Genomic DNA, 21,275 nt, shown 5'->3' on the forward strand with positions numbered 1-21,275 from the left:
ATTCCATACCAAACAATTTACCCTTAAAAGCATTAGTTCATTTTAAAGAAACAGACTCTCGTGAGTATTTTCCTTTGGTATAAATTTAAGTAATTTACATTTATTATGGTAACAGACCTGCCTTGGTTCAAATCCTGACTCTGCAACCATTCTTTGTGTGAGTCTGGCCATGTTGTTTAACACCCTTCTGCTTCAGGTTTCTCACAATAAAATTGGGATAATAGTAATACCATCTAGTAGTTTTATTGTGGTGATTAAATAGGTAAAGTTCCTCAAAGTCTCAGAATGCTTTCCCACTGGTTTCTTCAGTATATCAAAGAGCTTTCATGACTGATATTATGCCTACTTTCAAATTAAAAACAGATTAGTCATAATTTGTACTATAATACAGTACAACAATAGTTTGATAATCACAGTTGATTAATAGCAATAGTAATCTATAGACAAAGGAAAAACTAATAATGCAAAGCTGATTTTATTTTAAGGTAAAGGAAAAGGAACACAAGGTTGTTAGAGCAGGTCTTTTTGTATATATGGAAAATAATTGGGTATTGTGAGGGACTGACAGTTTCTATACCTCAAAATTCATATGTTGAAGTCCCAATCCCAGATATGCTATTTGGAAATGAGGTTTTTCAAAGGTAATTAGGTCATAGGGTGGAACTCTCCTGAGGGGATTAGTGTGTTCACAAGAAGAGGCAGCAGAGAGCTTGTTCCTCTTTCCCTTCTGCTCACGGAGGGCACAGCAAGAAGACGGCCATCAGCAAACCAGGAAGCGGGCCCCACCAGGCACTAGATGTGCTGGCAGCTTGATCTTGGATTTCCCAGCCTCCAGAACTATGAGCAATAAACTTCTGTTGTTTAAGCCACCCAATCCATGGTTATAGCAGTCCAAACTAAGAAAGAAAACTTTTTCATATTGATGAGAAAGTATAGGAAGTTCTACAAAGGCTATCTTTTGTATTTAAACAGAGAAGGTCTCTCAGGTGGACTATCAGAGGTTTCTCTATATTGAAGTAAACAGCAGGAGAAAACACACAACTGTTTTCTTTCTAGATTCCTACAGAGCCCTAGTGAAATCTTCTCTAGATGCCAAATTCGGTGAAGTTTATATTCTCCAAATAGCTAAAGTTGATCTACTATAAAGATTCTGTTTCTATCCAACAAATCTGAAACAAGTGGATTTTACATTTAAAATGGCCCAATTATTTAGCAAGAGACATGATGATTTCTTTTTTTTTTTCTGCTAAAAGTAGCCTGATTTTCTAAAAGTAGCTCGATTTTCTACTGGGTAACCATCCTTCCCTTTCTTGCAGTGTATGTGTTACAGATGAAGCTGAATCCATCCTCAGCTCCTGGGAGAGGCATTTGGCTGAAGCCCTAGCCAATGGGACCTGTGCACACTCTGCCCCCCGAATCAGTATGGGAATAGACATAAAACATAAGGCATGCAGTTTGGATCAAAGCTAATACCAACATTTTTGTTTGAGTTATGAGGAAGCAGATGTTCTTTTTGTTCACATGGAGCTCAGAAGACATAAGACTCAGGCTGCTAGAATCCATCCTGTATAGAGGGCCTGCCCCAAAGTGAAATCGCACTTGTGCACACACACACACACACACACACACACACAATGACTGGATAGGTAGATATACCAGTATAATACAAGCTGAGATCCTAATGACAATTTTAAGTTCCTTCATTAAGATGACTTAATGACAGTTACCTTGGATTCTTCAGTTACATGAGCCAATTAATTCCAACATGGCTTAAGCTAGTTTAACTTGGGTATGCTGTTTCTATTAACTATGAGACATCTGACAAATATGCACATAATAGAAAGGTGATTTATAAAATAATGAAGTAAAAACACATACTTAGTACTGGCTTACCTTTTGGTTTAATAACGCACTTGCCAATTTCTGTACTTCTGAACTCAGTAAGGTTGTTCCTCTGATGACTTTGCTGAGAGCAGCAAGAGACTGGTGAACACTTTGTACTAAGCGAATGGCATTGAACTGTTCGAGAACGATGAATGATAATATTGGAGATCCTTGTCGGTCATTAGGAGGAGACACTTTCTGATGAATCAGGTTTGAATTCTAAAAGAATAACATATTTATTGAAAAGTAACATAAATCATTGATATATTAAAATATGTAAAGCATTATTAAAACCTTTTGTTCTTCTAACCTGTTTTGAAATACTAGTACTCTTATTTTATGAATGGCCACATTTATGAAATCTGTAAATACACAGAAAGGGAATTCTGAAGTTCACCAATGTTTAAGTGGTAAGGGAGTGGGAACTGAGATAGGGGGTGGGAATTTAGAAAGAAGAACTATATTGAGAAGCAGTAGTCAATACAGTAGGAAAAGTGAAAATAATGGCATCCTATAAGCCAACGAAAAGAGAGCAAAATAGTTACACTCCCACTCCACTAGTATAAAGAGAGCAGAATAATGGCTTTGAAATAAAATGTAAATGGACATTTAATTTGAAAATTATCAGTATACTGGGTGGGCAAAAGTAGGATTACAGTTGTGAGTATGCAAACAGTTGATTTTAGTATTATTATATTATTTATATTACAACTATAAGCCTACTTTTGCCCTACCCTGTACATATTGGAAAACCACACTAAAGATCTTGTACTCAAGATATATATATATATATATATATATATATATATATATATATATATACACACATATAGATATATAGATAGATATAGATGTATAGATAGATAGATATAGATATGGATATGTATTTATTGTTATATCTACACATTAACAGAAGCTCTGATACATGGAATGCCTGGGCCTCTCAAATAAAAAACAAAACTCAAAGAATCCAATGAGACCTGTGCACATCCTGCCCCCAGAATCAGTTATTAACAAACAGTGGTTACGAGGGGAAATAATTACCTTCTTTCAGTTTTCTAAAACTGTCAAAGAACTGACAAGAGATAAAATTGGGAAGTCCTGTTCTCTCACTTGCTATCCATTACCCTAATTTTCCCTACAGACTGCTTACAATCCTAGTTTAAGGATCCCTTCTCTTTGTTCTAATAGTTGTCACATTCATATTTTCTGTGAGAGCACTGTATCTTCTTATTTATTTTCTTAACAATTCAAACGTGTGTTTTTTAAATATATTTTATTGATTTTTTTTTAAAGAGAGGAAGAGAGAAGGACATAGAGTTAGAAACATCGATGAGAGAGAAACATTGATCAGCTGCCTCTTGCACACCCCCTACTGGGGATGTGCCCGCAACCAAGGTACATGCCCTTGACGGGAATCGAAACTGGGACCTTTCAGTCCACAGGCCGACACTCTATCTACTGAGTCAAACCAGTTAGGGCCAGCACTGTATCTTTTTAGCATGATAAATAATTTAATAATACTGTATAATGATCTATTATGGCCACTACCATTAAATAAATCATCATTAAATAAACTTTATTGGTATAAGATCATTTGTAAAGGCAGAGTTTTAGGCTATGAGCTCGAATTTAGGCATTTTTATTTCTATTATTGCTATATTTAAAAAATTAATGCTGCTAAAATAATTTTTGAGACACACATAAATATACATAAATGTACACATTAAAGTAAATGGCAGTAAACTTAAAACTGAATTTAAAAGAAAATAAAAGTATATTATCAAAATTAATTAGATTACCCTTTAGGTCAAAATTGAATTATCTATTTGAATCAGAGCATGCAATAAATAATACTTAACACATCTCCAAACTAAATCAACTAAGTAATAAAAATGACATAAAATTTGTCCATAATCCCTGATATTAAAACAACATCTCTGGAAGTGAATATGTGGTGTTTAAATATTTATTAATCTTGAGCTAAGCAAGATTAGCAAATAATAATTTAGTTTATCTAAAAGATTTTGTGCATTTTTATCCATTATATTAGGCTGATGTGACTAATTTGCACTGTCTGCACTGTTATTTTATAGAACAAGAACACCCAAACTTAAATGATTTATGCAAGATTCTATTTATCTGCAATCCAAAAAAGTACTAAACTTTCTAAGAAGTTTATTTAGGAGAGTAATGATCAACATAAATTGATGAATGAAAATAGACCCAGAAACATAAAAACATAGACTGTCAAACCTCAAACCTCAGAGGGAAGGCAGGGGAGGCTCAAGGGGGGAGGGAAGAGATCAACTGATGAACTCACATGCATATGCATAACCCACAGACACAGACGGTAGGGTGGTGAAGGTTTGGCGGGGAGGGAGATGGGAGAGGGCAATGGGGGGAAAAAGGGACATATGTAATACTTTCAACAATATTTATTAAAAAAATTAAAAACTAGAGAATACTTAAAATTCAAATAAGAGTTCAAGTAAGCCCCAATGGTCTAGGATGTGTAGTAAGTGTCAAATAGACGCTGGATTTCAAAGACTTAAGAAAAAAGGGAGTAAAATATCAAACTAATATTTTATATTCATTACATGCCGAAATGCTAATATTCAGGATATATCAGGTTAAATAAAATGTATTAAAATTAACTCTTCCTTTGAACTTATTTCAATGTAGCTATTAGAACACTGAAGATGACATATGGGGCTACCTTTTGCATTTCCCATCATATTTCTACTGCACAGTGGTCTGGAGACTATCAAGTAAAGGACTGTAAGTTCAGCAATAACAAATAAACAGAGTAAAAACACCATTCAGCTGAGTCTCAAAAAGTGAATGACATATGAAAGATGACAAAAAACTGTAAAGAAAAAATGAAAAATTAGGCAAGCTATAGTATAACCTGCGATAAATTTATAAGTGGGAAAAATATAACACAGCAAAATATATTACAATATTTTAAAAACATAATCCACTTCCTAAAGACCTTTACAAAATTTTAATAAAAAATAATGTAAAATACCCCAAATATTAAAATAAATGTAGGTATTTTACATATTCTAAAAGGATGAAGTATAGAGAAGATTCATAGCAGTAGTAACATGTTAGTGTTACATAATTTTAAGACAAAATATCAAAGTAAATATTATTTATAATTCAAATATAGCTAAAAGCACCATGAGTAAATTACAACATCTAAACTGCATGATTTTTGGTGGAACTACTGAGGCGGAACAGTCATAACTTTAGTCAATTGACTATTTTAAGAAAAGCTTTTTTTTTTTAATGAGTAAATACAATCAACTGAATCATGTACTTTTTTAAAATATATTTTTATTGATGTCAGAGAGGAAGGGAGAGGGAGAGAGAGATAGAAACATAAATGATGAGAATCACTGATCGGCTGCTTCCTGCACTCCCTTTAATGGGGATCGAGCCCGCAACCCAGGCATGTGCTGGAATTGAGCCCAGGACCCTTCAGTCCGAAGGCCGGTGCTCTATCCACTGAGCCAAAATAGCTAGGACTGAAGCATGTACTTTTGAAGGATGGCTTTAACATTTTAAAGTTCATCTTGTCATTAAAAAGCTAAGAATAGTCAGAGAAAATCTTATCTATGAAGCTGCTGGAGGAAAAGGTTATAGGATATTTTAAAACTTAACTTTTATGCAAAGAATATCTTTTAGAATTAAAAAAAAACAGTCTAATTTGGTGTAATTTAGGTGTGAATCCAGAATTTCTGTGTTTTACTGAAATAGTTTTCTAAGTGGGATGTTATTTTAGACAAGTAAAATGGGTGACACACGGAAGTAGTTATATTTATATATATAATTAGATCTTTTAGAAAATGGTTCTCAGAAAGAATTTTTCTCATGAAAGGAAATTCAAGCAACAACGAGATGAGGGGTTAGCAAATTTTTCAGTAAAGTTGCAGACAGTAAATATGTCAGGCTTTGTGTGCCATAAGGTCTCTGGCATAACTACTCAACTCTGCTGCTATAGCGCAATCTCTTTCCTAATAAGTCTCTGGAGTGGAAACAGCCTTTCCTAATTCTAAATCCATAAAGTTCAGGTGGAATTGACTCAACTGAACTCCAGAAATTAGTGTGCAACTTAAAGCATTCCATTTTCCTGACCACAGAGATTGACTCAAGGAAGGGTATGTGGCCAAACAAAATGCAATAGAATTTTGCAGTCATTTTGATAATAAAGACAGGATCTCTATGAAAAATAATGCCAACAGATAGAAGAGCAGGGCATATGTGTGTATACATATATGTATACATATGTGCACAAGTATGTATATACACACGTAGTATATATAATCAGTTTCAGTAAAGCAGCTCTTTCAGAATACTTATAATAATTATATGTATTACACATATAATATATATGTAACTCGGTCCTGATTACATCCTTTCAAGTTCCTTGGGACAAGCTGTGACTAAAACAGCCATGGGTAAACTACGGCCCGTTTGAAATGAATAAAACTATTGAAAAAAAAGACGGTACCCTTTTATGTAATGATGTTTACTTTGAATTTATATTAGTTCACACAAACACTCCATCCATGCTTTTGTTCCGGCCCTCCGGTCTAGTTTAAGAACCCATTATGGCTCTCGAGTCAAAAAGGTTGCCCACCCCTGGACTAAAACCAATTTAACACTTTTTCAGTTATGTGAGACATAAAGTGCCCTTTTTAGGCCTATGCCAGTCTGAACTAGGTTTTCCATCACTTGGAATCTAAAGAGTCCTGATTAATTTAAGTTTAACTAACTCTTGTCCCAAGTATTCATAATCAGAATAGTAAAAATTTTGACATATTTGCATTAAATTATGTCTATCCAGAAGTGGATTTCTGACACAACTGTGGAAAAAAGAGGGTAGGAAAGGGAATTAAAAAAGTAAAGAAAATACTACGAGTTTGGTGAGTTCAAAGAGTTGAAAAATCTATATAGAATTTCTGGAAGCCCATTCCCCAGGACTGGCTGCTTTATTGTTTTGTTTTATTGTCCAGAAACCAGTTATTAGCAAACAAACAGAACTTAGATCTAAACCTCGTAATAACTATTCCTTTTCATACCAAATTATCAGGTGGATCAAAGGAAACCAAAGCATCATGTTTTAATACTCATTTTATTTAGTTTAGTTCCAATTAAAGGTATTGTATTTAAAGCAGAGGTCAACCAGGACAAGTGTGTGCTAATTACCCAACAAACTGTTTAAATCAGAAATGTTGAAGACCTAAAATAGAAGGCAAAATAGCTGGTGACTAGTAGACAAAGGAAAGCCAAGGCTGTGAAAGACTGAGGAGGGGAGTATGCTGAGTTGATGAATGGAAAATGATATTGGAAGCTATTATTACATCTTTCTAAAAGAAAAACGAGAGCCCTAACCAGTTTGGCTCAGTGGATAGAGCGTCAGCCTGCGGACTGAAGGATCCCAGGTTCGATTCCGCTCAAGGGCATGTACCTTGGTTGCGGGCACATCCCCAGTAGAGGGTGTGCAGGGGGCAGCTGATCAATGTTTCTCTCTCATTGATGTTTCTAACTCTCTATCCCTCTCCCTTCCTCCCTGTAAAAAATCAATAAAGTATATTTTAAAAAAAAGAAAAAGAAAAACCGAAAGAAGCTAGCAAGTGAATAAAAAGAAGCTTTTAAAATGTATATTATTGGTTATTATTATATGCCTCGAGAATTTCATAGCTTTTATTTAATATGCTGTAATATTGATTAACACCAAACCCAGTAGTTACCCATGGAGAGAGAGGTATACGACTCGCAGACATCACTGTGAAGAGGACTTTAAGCTTTGTCTGTATCCCGTTTCTTTGAGAGAAAGTCATTATTCATTATAACTTGGGTATGTGAAACAAAATGGCAACTTTTTTTGAAAACTAGATTATATTAAAATGGCATATTACTAAGACTACATTTATTTCTAGGTAAGTATATTTTACAGGCTATCTGCTCCGAAAGGTGGCCAGAGGAATGCTGCTGCTGTTCTGTGAAGCTACCATAAAAGAGGTAATTTAGTAAAAGACTAGATTACAACACAATCTCATATTAAAAGATCTAATGCTGTCCGTAATATTTACAATGCTTAATTTTGTTATGTGAATTTCACCTCATTTAAAATAAAAGTCATGAGTAAAATAATGAATGTAGGGGTTGACAAACAGAAAAAATATAAAAAGAAATTCATCATACAGCACTGGAGATTGCTAGGATGCCAATTCATTACTCTAGAAATTGGTTTTTAAAATTAAGCATTTATCCTGACTTTCTGCTATGAATTTTACTTCATGGTAAATTCATAGTCCTAGTGAAGGTAGGATAGCTCTTCTAAATAAAACTTGAGCAAATAATTTCAGAAGAAATTAGAGAATTAGAAGCTTTGACACCTTATTTTAAAAAATCAATTAAAACTATCAGGTGGAAGATTGATAGGGAAATTTATATTGAGGTGACTGTCACCATTAGAAATCACTGATCAATTAGCATCATGCTAAGTGAGATGAACAGTCATATGTGCCTCTTTTTTAAATATATTTTTATTGATTTCAGAGAGGAAGAGAGAGGGAGAAATAGAAACATCACTGATCTGCTGCCCCTGGATGCCCCCTACCGGGGATCAAACCCACAATCCAGGTATGTGCCCTTGACAGGAATCGAATCTGGGACCCTTCAGTCCACAGGCTAATGCTCTATCTACTGAGTTAGGACATATGTGACTCCGTGATATGATATAGTATAAAGAATTCAGCTTCACCTATGAAGTACTCATGTAACAATCTTAACATACTCAGCCTTCAAAATTAATTTCAAACCTGTCGCAATTTGAGAGGCAGGAGAGCAAGTAACACAACAGCCAATGAAGCAATTCAGCTAAAATCAGAATATCTGGCATTACAGCAAAGACATATGACATGATTTCTTCAACTAGCCAGCATGTGATTTAAAATCCATGATATAAGGAAGGGAAGGGAATTCTAGATTTAGAGAGATATAACATTCATACACAGTATGTAGCAGTTGTTTGGATCTGAGTTCAACTGAACTATTAAAATATAGTTGGAGACAGAACATTTGTACATGGACTTGTATTAAATTAAGGAATTATTGTTTCTTTAGTAGGGTGTGTTAATAACATGGTAGTTATAGAAGATGAAAATTCTTTATTAGGATGCATACTGAAGTATCTAGGAGTGAAAGGATATGGTATATGCAATTTGCTTTGAAATGCAATGAAAATTAAAGCTGTGCTGCGTATTATCCTTTCCACCTCGTTTCCTCTGGGTCTTCTCTACTTAGCTCTGTGACCAGAGGCTGAACTTATTGTTTTATAATAAAGGACCCTTCTCCTCTAGATTCCTTCAGTTCAGCCAGAGGCAAGGGAGCATTTATTATTCTGAGCTACTTGCTTCTGGGATCCCTCCCTGCTGGGCTACAGGATGGCACTGTCCCTCTGCTACTCCACAACCCCAACTGCAGCAGCTCTTGTCAGGCAGCCCCTCCAACAGAGACAGTCACAGCTCTTGTTTGATTAACTGCCCTCCCTGCCAGCTCAGGCGCAGAAGTCTTAGATGTTCACTGCTACTGCTAATCCTAAAATGCTTCACTGTCCCTTAACTTCCTTCACCTTCTCCATTCCTGTGTAAACTGTCCCTGCATTAACTCCTCTTCCATGACAAACACCAAAATATTAAAGAAGACAGTCACAATGAAATTTTTAGTAACTTGGCAATACTAAAAACATACATATACAAATTTGTGGGATATAGTTAAAAATGATAATATGGCTTTCAGTGCTTACAGGAAAAAGAGGGGGTGGGGGAATTACTGAATCAAACAAATCAAGAGACAGAACATTACAAAAAGAAAAAATAGAATAAAAACCAAAGGCAGTACAAATGAAAAGGCACACCCTATTCTTGGAGAGGAGATAATATGCCTCAGCTCCAATCAACCCAGCTTTCTATCCTTTTTGTGTGTCTACTTCTCCTTTTCCTGCTGATGTCCTGTGGGTTCCGCCAAATAGGATTTCTAGAGAACAGAAAGCAGGAGCAGGAACAAAGGAACTATGTCCTTCTGTGGGAACCCTGTTCAGAGTACGCCGGATTGTCAAGGCCAAGTTGCCAAGGCCAACTTACCATAAGCAGGTCCAAAAGCAAGGACACAGTGATTGTACTGTACGCACAGTGCAGGTGTGCCTGTCTGTAGCCCAAGTATTGATGTCACTATGTTGGCAAGAAGCCTCTTTTGTCTAAGTTGGTATAAAGTGTGTTACTGGCCAGCCAGTGCACAGCTACTTGGTTGGGCTACTTCGTGTAGCCCCTATGTTGGAGGCTGCTGACTTTATATAGGGCTGTGTGTGTGTAATGGCTCCTATGTTTGCTGTAACTACTCTGTGTGGCTGCCTGCTTTATGGACTGCTTTGTATGATGGCTCCTTGTTAGCAATGGCTACTTGGGCTACAATAAAGATTCTCGACTTCTTGTACCTTCTCCGTCTCATACCCAGTGTCCGAGGAGGTCCAGTTCCTGGCAGAGAAGGACCTGTTGGCATAGTCAAGCAGGATCAAGGAGTAAGTACTCCCACAATTGGCGCAGTGAGCAGGGTATCTTCCCAGCTACAGCTTAACCCCTGGCAGCAGGTGGTTCCATCTCTTAATAAATCTAGCACCTCTATCATAGTGCAGGCGCACATCAATAGATATTTGATGAATGAATGAGTAAATGAACAAATAAAAGAATGCCGACTCCTTTTTTACCCAAGGGAAAGCTAAGAAAAAGTTAGTAAGTGATTCAGCTAAGATCCTTTATTTACTTAATGGGAAGTTTTTAGAACCTAGATGACTATTATATACTTTTCATAAAAAATTTCTTTTCAGCCCTAACCGGTTTGGCTCAGTGAATGGAGCGTCGGCCTGCAGACTGAAGGGTCCCAGGTTCGATTCCAGTCAAGGGCACGTACCTGAGTTGCGGGCACATCCTCAGTTGGGAGTGTACAGGAGGCAGCTGATCGATGTTTCTCTCTCATCAATGTTTCTAACTCTCTATCCCTCTCCCTTCCTCTCTGTAAAAAATCAATAAAATATATTTAAAAATTTCTTTTCATTGCTTAAGTGTAATTATTCTTTTAAGTTTACCTAATAATTAATCATAACCTGATAATAATGATTTAAAAAACAGGAATGTGGCATTAAGTTGTTTCACTTGAAACATTTACATGCATAAATTTCAATACTCTCCAAAGTAAGAGAATTCCTATATCTAATTACCATATATTAACTTGCCTAGCTTAAAATGTAACTCTTATGGAAATTATTATGCAAGTTATAAATTAGTACTATATAAAAATGGAGAGAAAAGTGAGTAACAGCTGAAAAGGCTTCTATAAGATGCTGGCACTTTATCTGGCCAATATTAGTTTAGCAGATCTAGGAAATTCCAGAAGGAAATAGCACCTGGAAGTCCTCATAGACAGAAACCACAGTGGTCTGTTTATATAACACTGAGATCTGCCTCACTATGGAAAAGGCTTAGAAATAGGTTCTATATGGATCCATGCTGTGAGAAAAAATACTTTCTTCAGGAAAATTAATGTGATAATGATATGAAATATGATTTGGACCAAGTTTACAGGGTGTCCCCAAATATACAGAGTGCCCCCAAAAATGTATATACTTTGAATGATTATAAAGTCAGTGTTTATGAACATACAGTTCACTTTTAAAATTTAAAAGAATCTACAGAAATGAATAATTGTTTTTGTCAATGCCAGTTTTCAAATAGATGACCAGGCACTGCTGATAACTGAAGCAATGGAATCACAAAGATCAAGAATCACTGTTCAGTATTTGCGTGTCCTCAATTCATTGACTGTTGCCAGTTTTATACTGTAAACTTTATCTTTTATATATCCCCATAAAAAAAGGCTAGTAGCACTTTAGGATAAATTTTCTTTGTTCAAAGCTTAATCTGGCTTCATCCGTTATTTCAAATCAGTTAAACCTGAAAAGGAGTGAAAATTAAGTGAATTATCAGCTGTTAAAGTGTGTATACATGTTTCGGGGACATCCTATATGTTAGAAGGAAAGTCAAATTCAGAATTTTCTTCAATAATCCACATGAGAAAGAATTAAAACCTAAATTATGACAATAGCTTCAGGAAAGAGAAGATAGGTAATAGACAAAATATTATAATGATGAAATGTAACACACTTGATAGATTAATTTGGCTATTATAAATTTAATATAATAACTTTGAAAAGAATCTATATTTACCGTGGAAATGAGTCTCCCACTTCAGAATTCTGTCTGACAAGAAGACACGGAACCCAGAAAAAGGCACAAGAAGAATAGGAAATGCCTGGGAGACACAGGTGCTTGGGGACTTATTGAGTGGGAGGATATAATAACCTACCACTGAAGAGGATTGAGTGACATGGTTGCAAAGAGTTTTTCGGTGAAAAACTATTCTTTTCACATTACCTTGATTGGATCACTGTCCACCATATTACCACCTCAGAGCTATAAAAAGCAATATCAAGCACCAGCCATAGACAGCAGTGTCCTTGATGTTACACAGCACACACCCAGCGCCCGTGGGGCCCAGGCTGAAACAGGTGGAAGTGAATAGGTTAGCTTTTGAAATTGTAATTTCTCAGAGAATCAAAACTGAATACATGGCAAAAAAATAAAATAAAATTCACATATATACTATGGTGAAAATTAAGGAGATCAGAGATAGAATATTCTAGACCAAAAATCAGTTATTAAAAGGGAATCATATCAACAGAAAATTCTTCAATAAAAAGACAACTGAGTAATGTTTTCTAAGAGTTCAAAGAAAAGAATTAGGAAGCTAAAAATGGATCTGTAGCTATACTCCCACTCTATCAGTTAAATGTGAATATGAAATAAAGACATCCTCAGATGTAAAAACCCTTAGAAACGTTACTACAGGAAGAACAACATTTTAAAATAATGTTTTGGAAATCAGAGGTTACTCCCTCTGCGCCAGATACCACTGAATCTTTTCATTTCAATGAGAAGCAAATTTTGGAACACTGAGAAAAGTGTTAATGGATTCACATGCTGTTTATTTCTTCATTAAAAGCAATGCTTACATTATATTCAGCCCTCTGCTTAAAAGTAAAACTCTCAAGTATGTAAGGCAGCAGCTCTCAACCTGTGGGTCGCGACCCCTTTGGCGGTCGAACAACCCTTTCACAGGGGTCGCCTAAGACCATCCTGCATATCAGATATTTACATTACCATTCATAACAGTAGCAACATTACAGTTATGAAGTAGCAACAAAAATAATTTTATGGTTGGGGCACAACATGAGGAACTGTATTTAAAGGGCCAGAAGGTTGAGAACCACTGATAGCCATCACAGTGGCCTGAGAATCTCTCTCTCCCTAGTCTCCCAACGACTTGACTTCATTAGCTCACTGAGTAAGTAAAAATTGTTCTCTTTAAACAACAGGAAAGCTCTCTCCTTAATTAGAGAAAGATGAAGAAGCCAGTCCCAGAGGGAAAAACTTACAGCAGGCAACTTCATACATATTCATTCTCACCAGGAAAATTTAAAAAGTAAAATGACTTTTGGCATACCTTACATTAAGGAATGATGATAATAAATCTATCAATATATGTATTCTATTGTTTGTATAAAATGAAGGGATTTGGTGGGGAGCAGGTTGAGGTGGGGTTGGAGACAAAGAATGCTTAGGGTTACTGAAATTGACCATTATAAATATGTGAGTCATAAAAATTAAAAGACAAAGAAGTTTGTGTTAAGTTTTCATGAAGTTAGAACTTTCTGAACTACATGTGCCCACCTCTGTAAGGAAAGAACAGGGAACAATCACCCCATCCTATGAAAATATAAAAGTAAGCTCACATGTTATTGAAGCAACTGTTCCCCCAAGATATGAAGAAGAAAAAAATCATTATTTGTACGTTGTATATTGGTGTTAAATGCTGTGTGTAAGAATGTAAAATAATTAGTTTTATTTTTATATTTTATACTTTTAAAACTGGAATTATATAACATTACTTTTTCCTCTAATATCAGTAAGTATAATCAAAAGAATAAAAATAATGTACTTATTCAGTAAAAATATTAAAATTCAGTTAATATTATATGTTAGTCTAATCTCTGTTATACTTTACTGAAGATAACACAATAAATCTCTAGATTTAGAAGTTTTAGAGACAGTATAAAAAAACAGTATAACAACTATAATAAAGTTAACATTTATTAACTATTAAGTATCAGGCACTATCATAATAATGTATTTAATGCTAATGACAATGTTAAAAGGTAGTAGTTTTCAACCCTAGCCAGTTTTCTTGGTGGTCAGAGTGTCACCCCAAAGTCTGAGGGGTCTCGGGTTCAACTCTGGTCAAGGGCACTTACCTCAGTGGCAGGCTCAGTCCCTGCCCCAGGTGGAGTGAGTCTGGGAGGCAACGAATCAATGTGTCTCACATCGATGTTTCTTTCTCTCTCTCTCCCTTCCACTCTCTCTACAAAAATCAAAGGAAAAAATATCTTCGGGGGAGAATTATAAAAAGCAATACAATAAAAAGCAGTAGTATTCATAAGCCACAGATTTTGCTATTAGGTTTTATACTTTTATAGTCATAATAAAAAATTAAAAAATAATTTACTAGTTAGTGAAATGACACTTTTCATTCAACATTTTTCCTTTGACAAAGGCAACAACAACAAAAAAAACTAAACAAAAATAAAACTGTATCCATCTTATAAATACTTAAGTGACCTGATAAAAAATGTGATTAGATTTCCTAGATTTCTAACTTTCAAAGATGATTTTAAAAAGAACTTTTCAGAATGATGGAGAAAAAAAGTGGTTTAAGATTTCCTTTCAGAATCCATTGATTTAGTGGATAAATAATGAAATTAATGAGTATTCTAACAATAAGGTGTAGGAATCATGAAACTCTAAAAATTTCGTGTGATGAAGCAGTATGCACACATCCACATTCAGACACATACAAGTGTATATGGAATAGTGTACATTTGAAGCACAAAACAAAAACACTAAAAGTAACAACATTTACCAGAACTCACATTTAATCATTCATAAAAATACTCATCATCATTATGCTAGAAAAGTAATTAATTTAAAACAATCTGATTAGTACTTGATTGAAAACCCTTTGCAAGTACAATCTGCTTATGATTCTAAGTGACATCCTTCTAAAGACCTGTTCTTTTATCTAATTAACACAGGCTTCTTAGGTAATTATATCTTTAAGATAAATATTAGAAAGCATATGCTTTTCTTCTAGACTCTTTGTATAGTTATCATAGGGATATCAGATTTCCAAAATATAAAAACCTTAAGAGCAATTTCAACCTAATATTATTTTTTAAATCTGCCTAATAACAGCTAATATTTATTGAGCACTTAACAGAGGCTAGGCACACTTCTAAATACTCAGTATTGACCAATCTACTAATTATAGCAGTCTATTACCCCATTTTACCGAGCAGGCAACTAGGCAAGGAGAGATGAGACAACATGTGCAGTCATATCTAGAAGAGGCAGAGGCAGAATTTTAAACCAGACAGTGGAATTCGATAGTCCATGCTTTACTACGTTATACTGCTTTAAGAAAAAAATGGTCAAATATCTCATTTCTGTCAAAATTTAATAAAACTTTATATCACCTTGAAATGTGGTTTATAATAAACAACAGTAAAACTATATTACACTAAAATTTCAAACTATATGAAACTAAACAAACACTCCCCCGCCTAAGAACTGGAATTTGCTATTCTAAATGGCACACTGATTCTGCCTTCATTATGAAAATGATCCTTATATTCAATCCAAACATATATTAGGAATATTTCATTTTAATCATTTCATTTTCATTATTTCCTCCAAATCCACCTGTTTTGTGTTACCACCTGAGAAGACACTGACTACTTGCTCCCAGTGCCATGACTACATTTTACCCAAAAGGAAATTGAAACATGCTTAGTTCCTACAAGTTGTAAGTACTCCTCCCTCCCAAGCTGAGAGCCCTGGCACCCTATTCCCACAGCTACTGTCTTGCACTCAAGACAACTTCACAAAACTGTAGTGGTCTGTCTTAACTGTTTCTGTTCAAGATTACGATAAAACAAGTTCATGATTCATAATAGCTGCACTTTAACTTCCTTTCTTTAGTTTCAACCAATTTGAACAGAGGTTAAACACATAAAACCAAGTATTTTAAAAAGTACACAATACAAATTCTTTGCAAGATCAAACTTTCTGAAGGAGAAAAAGGGTAAAATGTTCCCTATATGCACGGGCAAGGAACCTCTTTTCTACCAAGGGCCATTTGGATATTTATAACATCATTCGTGGGCCATTCCAAATTATCTGCTTAAAAATTAGCCTGCTGTATTTGGTGAAATATTTAAATAACTCACCCCTAATGCCTTGGCAAGGCCAAACCAAGAGATTTCAGATTTCGAGGGCCTTATACAGGCCTTGGGATGGACGTTCCCCACCCCTGCAGTAAAGGATTATGCCACTAAATCTACTTAGTGCGCCACCTCAAATCCCCTTCCTTGGATTTATAAACAAGGTGAAAGGCTACAAACCAATAGTCCAAATTCGAGTGATGACTTAAACTCACTACCACCTTTTTCTAGTTTCAATTTGAACAACAAATGTACTTATGGCCCTTATCTGAAAATATAGTACTTATGGGTTCCTAATCTGTTCAGCTAATATGAATAAAGAGCTAAAATTTCTGGGTTTTAAGTATTTTTAGGAATCTTCAATAATCTCCAATTATTAATTTAACTAAACTTTAAACGGTCCATACATATTTTTAGCTTACCAATCTAAAACATGCTATAAATGAGAGAGAGAGAGAGAGACCGACCAGCAATTAGTGTGGTAACAGTCATGAATCATCCCTGTCCTGAGGAGGCAGTATCTCAGGTGGAGACCCTGGGCAGGGCAGTGCTCTGACTTCTACCCCTCCCTGAAGTAGGAAACTGATTCTCGCCTGCAGGGCCTGTGGATGGGACTCTTCAGGTCTCCACTTTCTTATGAAGCTCCTAATTCACATAAATCTTACCTATATATATATATATAAAACCCTAATATGCAAATAGACCGAACGGCAGAACAACCTAACAACTGTTTGCTATGACGTGTGCTGACCATCAGGGGGCACACTCAGACCATGGCAGGCATTGGCCGTGGTGGGATGGTGGAGCAGGTGAGCAGGGGCACCAGACCAGGGCGGGGCACCAGTTGCTGTCATCGAGGCGAGCCTCTGGTGGTTACTGAAAATTCTTTATTCCCCCACACCATAGTCCCGCCCGGTGCTTACACCTTCTGCCGACGCTGGCCTGGCTCGGAACCGCTGCCAGCACCTGGAGCTGGTCCCGATTGCTCAGGGCCATCAGTGGGTGTGAGCAGCAGCTGCCGCCCAATCTCCCCTGAGGGCTTCTCCTCCTCCCACTGCTCCTGAGGAGCAATCGAGGCAGCAGCTGCCGCTCACACCTGCTGCCGGCACTGGCCCCAATCGCTCTGCGCCTTCAGCGGGTGCGAGCAGAGCCCGTGTCAGTGCCACGGAGCAGGCGGGAGCAGCAGTGGTGAGAGCAGCGGGGCTGCCAGGGGATCAGGGACTATGGTGGGAGGGGCCAAGCGGGGGCGGGGAGGATGGGTCAAGACCCACCCCTGTGCCCACCACAGCTTCATGGCCCACAGTTCCTTTCAAGATGCACAAATTTGTGCACTGGGCCCCTCGTATTAAATAAATTTGTATGCTTTTCCCTTGTTAATCTGTCTTTTGAAACAGGGACCCAGCTGAGAATCTAAAAATGTAGAAGAAAAGACATTTTTTTCCTCTCCCACATTACGTTGGTATGACTGGATTTTCTATGAAATATATAGACAGAAGTTGCACCTTAAAGCCAGATCTAATATGAGAGAAAAACATGACCAATGAAAATTCAGACATAGAGACAGAAAAAAATTGTAAGAGTTAAGGTGACAAAATCGTGGAGTAGACTTCACTCTTTCTTGAACTTGGAAACTGGGTCAAACAAGTTTACTTATAATTCGGAGGAAAGGAAAGGCTCTGACAGATACCTGGACTGTGACTCTAAAATGTCAGATGAGATCTTTGTAATGATTAGGGTTACTTATACATTAGGTTTTGCTATTTAGTAAGGGATAGACTTAGTCAATTATTCAAATCATTCAATTTCTATCTTATTCTCTAAATGAAAACTGAAAAATTTACATTATTCTCAGAATAAATTACTCTATTGTATAATATAATAAATATACATATGAATACATATGTTTGTATGTGCGAACACATTTTAAGAATTCCATGGAAAATCACCAGAAAATTAAAATTAAATAGCCTGTCAGTTTTTTAAAGTTGCTGAGAAGAAGCTGAGTCTTGACAAGGGGAATATTATCCAAACATCAAGATAAGAGAATAAATTGCTCAAGGAGAAGAACAAACATTTGTGTAAATGTGGTTATTAATTTAAAGATAAGCAAAGGTTGGTTTAAAAAAGAGAGGGTAAATAATAGCAACTTTAATACAAATTGGTATGAAGAATGGAAATCAGGGTCATGACTTCATAGTCATGATAGATAGGCATTTTTATAATATTACTAAATGTTCAATTTACAATATTATATTGTTTAATCCCAGAGAATAAATCCTTATTCAATAGCATTAGCAATTATAATACCCTAAGGCTTTGCCTAGTGAGCAAATATTCTATCATTTTTAATATAACATACTCTACATTATAAAAACAAACTGAATCCAGTTGATGTTATTTTTCCTTAGCACTCTGACACCACTGAAACACTTCCCCTTTAAAAATAGTCAGTGACTTTAAAGAAAGAGGACAGAGAAGACAAGGTGTGACCAAAAATATAGTAGGTATAGAAGATGACATGTCAGATGACTAGAAAAAGACAAATTACACTGGTGACACTGCTTCCTTGGCTGATCGACTTCTATTGCTATTATTTCCCCCATCTAGTTCCAGGACAACATGGACAATTTGTAGATAAAACAGAAAAATATCAGAAGGATATTCCACTACTAACCTGGTTTAGTTTCTTCCAGAGATTGAGGACAGGAGAAAGTTCATTAGACCAGATTTCTCTATCAAATTTGCAACCAGCTGTTACTGCTCTGCCCAAGATCCTCAACTGTGAAATAACCTGAAAGAACAAAATAAATAAACAGCAATAAATGAAAATGACTTCAGTCAAACAGAAATAGCATAGGTACAAAAGTGATACTTATTTTATAAAAGTTGAGACAAATATAAATAAGTTTTAATCCCATTATCTTTGTTCACTTGACTTAGTATTTTACTGACTTATTTAAGTAGATAAAAAACAGCCCTAACCAGTTTGGCTCAGTGGATAGAGCGTTGGCCTTCGGACTCAAGGGTCCCAGGTTCAATTCTGGTCAAGGGCATGTACCTTTGTTGCGAGCACATCCCCAGTAGGGAATGTGCAGGAGGCAGCTGATGGATGTTTCTCTCTCATCAATGTTTCTGACTCTCTATCCCTTCCCTTCCTCTCTGTAAAAAACCAATAAAATATATTTTAAAAAAAGAATCTAAAAGTAGTATGGAGGATCCTAAAAATATTAAGAATAGAGTTACCATATGACCCAGCAACCCCTCTTCTGGGAACTAGCCCAAAAATTTAAAGACATGTATTCACAAACATATTTGAATATGTTCACTGCAGCATTTTTCACAGTGGTCAAGACATGGAAACAACCTTAATGTCCTTTTACAGAGGACTGGATAAAGAATATGTGATACATATATATACAATGGTATACTATTTGGCCATAAGAAAAATTGAAAGAACTAAATAAATTGATTAACAAAATAGATCCAGAGTCATAGAAGCATGGAACAGACTGTTGAATCTGAGAGAAGGCAGGGTGGGTGGGTGAAAGAGATTAACCAAATAACTTATATGCATATATGCATAACTCATGGACACAGACAATAGTGTGGTGAAGCCCTGGGGTGGGGGTGGGGGCAGGAGCTAGTTAGAAGGGATCAATGTGGATAAAAGGGGACAACTATAATAATTTCAACAATGAAGATGAATTTTTTAAAAAGGAAAGATGAAATAGTGCCATTAACAACAAAATGGATGGCTCTTAAGAATGTCATGCTAAGCGAAATAAGTCAGAAAAAGTCAAGAATCATATGATTGATTTACATGTGAGATATAAAACTGAAAGCAACAAAAGAACAAGTAGAAAAACAAACAGAAACTCATGGACACTGACAACAGTGTGGTGGTTACCAGAGGGAAGAAGAGTAGGAGAGTAGTAAAGAGTAAGGGTGTCAAATATATGGATGGAGACAGAAGACTATCTGACTTTGAGTGGTAGACAGATATACAGATGATGTATCATCGAATTGTATACTTAAAACCTACGTAATTTTATTAATCAATGTTACTGTAATAAATTTAAATAAAAACAAAATGGCAGATTATAATGTCTCTTTTTTGAAAAGCTGCTTCTTTAGCCAGAAATCTCCAATTATCCATTATTAATAACCTCTGATCGTTTCTATCTGCTCATTTCTGAAATTCAAATATATTTTAGTTTGATTGGTTAAATTTCATAATTTCAAAATGCTGATAAATTAAAGATAGTTTTTTTGAAAAGATGAAATGATAAGATAGCAAATATCATAGCAAACTGTATAAAATAGTAAAACAATTTTAAATAATTACTTGTTGGTAAAAATAATCAAAAACAGTTTTAAGGCACTGTATTCATTTGGTGTTATCATCTTAATGTTTCTTCTACTCTTAAGACTCGAAAGAAGTATAGGTCAGGTAGTTAAAGCAAGGTAAACAAGTGTTCCCTATTTAGGGCTTTCACTCCTGCAACATCCTTGTTATCAGGTTTTTATCATAATAACCAAAATCAATTCACTCACATTTTCTTTTCTAAAATAGTGTTTAATGACTTCTATTTCAATAACAGAATAAAATTCTATAATAATCTAGAATTTTACCAAGTATGCTAAGTATTACAGATATTGGGGAATGTGTATAAAAATCAGTGAAGTACCCATATTTCTTTGTAAATATGTCAACTAAATATTAAAACTGCTTATCTAACATAAACAAAATAAATCCCCAAACCCAGGCATATGTTTTCCTAAGCGAGTATTTTAAACATCAATATTTGCAGCATGTTGACTACTTTTCTGTTTCACTTTTTGAGAGATGTTGGTTGTTCTTCCTTATTAAGAGATTGGACTATATTTCATATTTTGTTGAGTTCTTGTATTACTGAAGTTTGTAATA

General features: G+C 35.5%; 1 protein-coding gene and 1 long non-coding RNA gene across 3 annotated transcripts in view; one reads left to right on the top strand and one right to left on the bottom strand.

Annotated features, from left to right (window-relative positions):
* DYNC2H1 (dynein cytoplasmic 2 heavy chain 1) overlaps positions 1-21,275 on the bottom strand; it is a 310,341-nt gene that overhangs the window by 55,203 nt on the left and 233,863 nt on the right. For both annotated transcript variants that reach the window (XM_081098792.1, XM_081098791.1), the window contains 2 exons: positions 19,023-19,139; positions 1,894-2,103 (listed from right to left, as the gene is read on the bottom strand). In XM_081098792.1, the coding sequence (XP_080954918.1) occupies positions 1,894-2,103; positions 19,023-19,139 (327 nt within the window). The remainder of the gene's footprint in view (positions 1-1,893; positions 2,104-19,022; positions 19,140-21,275) is intronic.
* Positions 7,840-10,448, top strand: LOC308524396. The gene is made up of 3 exons (XR_013996404.1): positions 7,840-7,917; positions 8,458-8,541; positions 10,414-10,448. It is a non-coding gene; the product is annotated as an uncharacterized lncRNA (long non-coding RNA).

The sequence above is a fragment of the Myotis nattereri genome (assembly GCF_964212035.1).
Source record: "Myotis nattereri genome assembly, chromosome: 9".
Taxonomy (NCBI): domain Eukaryota; kingdom Metazoa; phylum Chordata; class Mammalia; order Chiroptera; family Vespertilionidae; genus Myotis; species Myotis nattereri.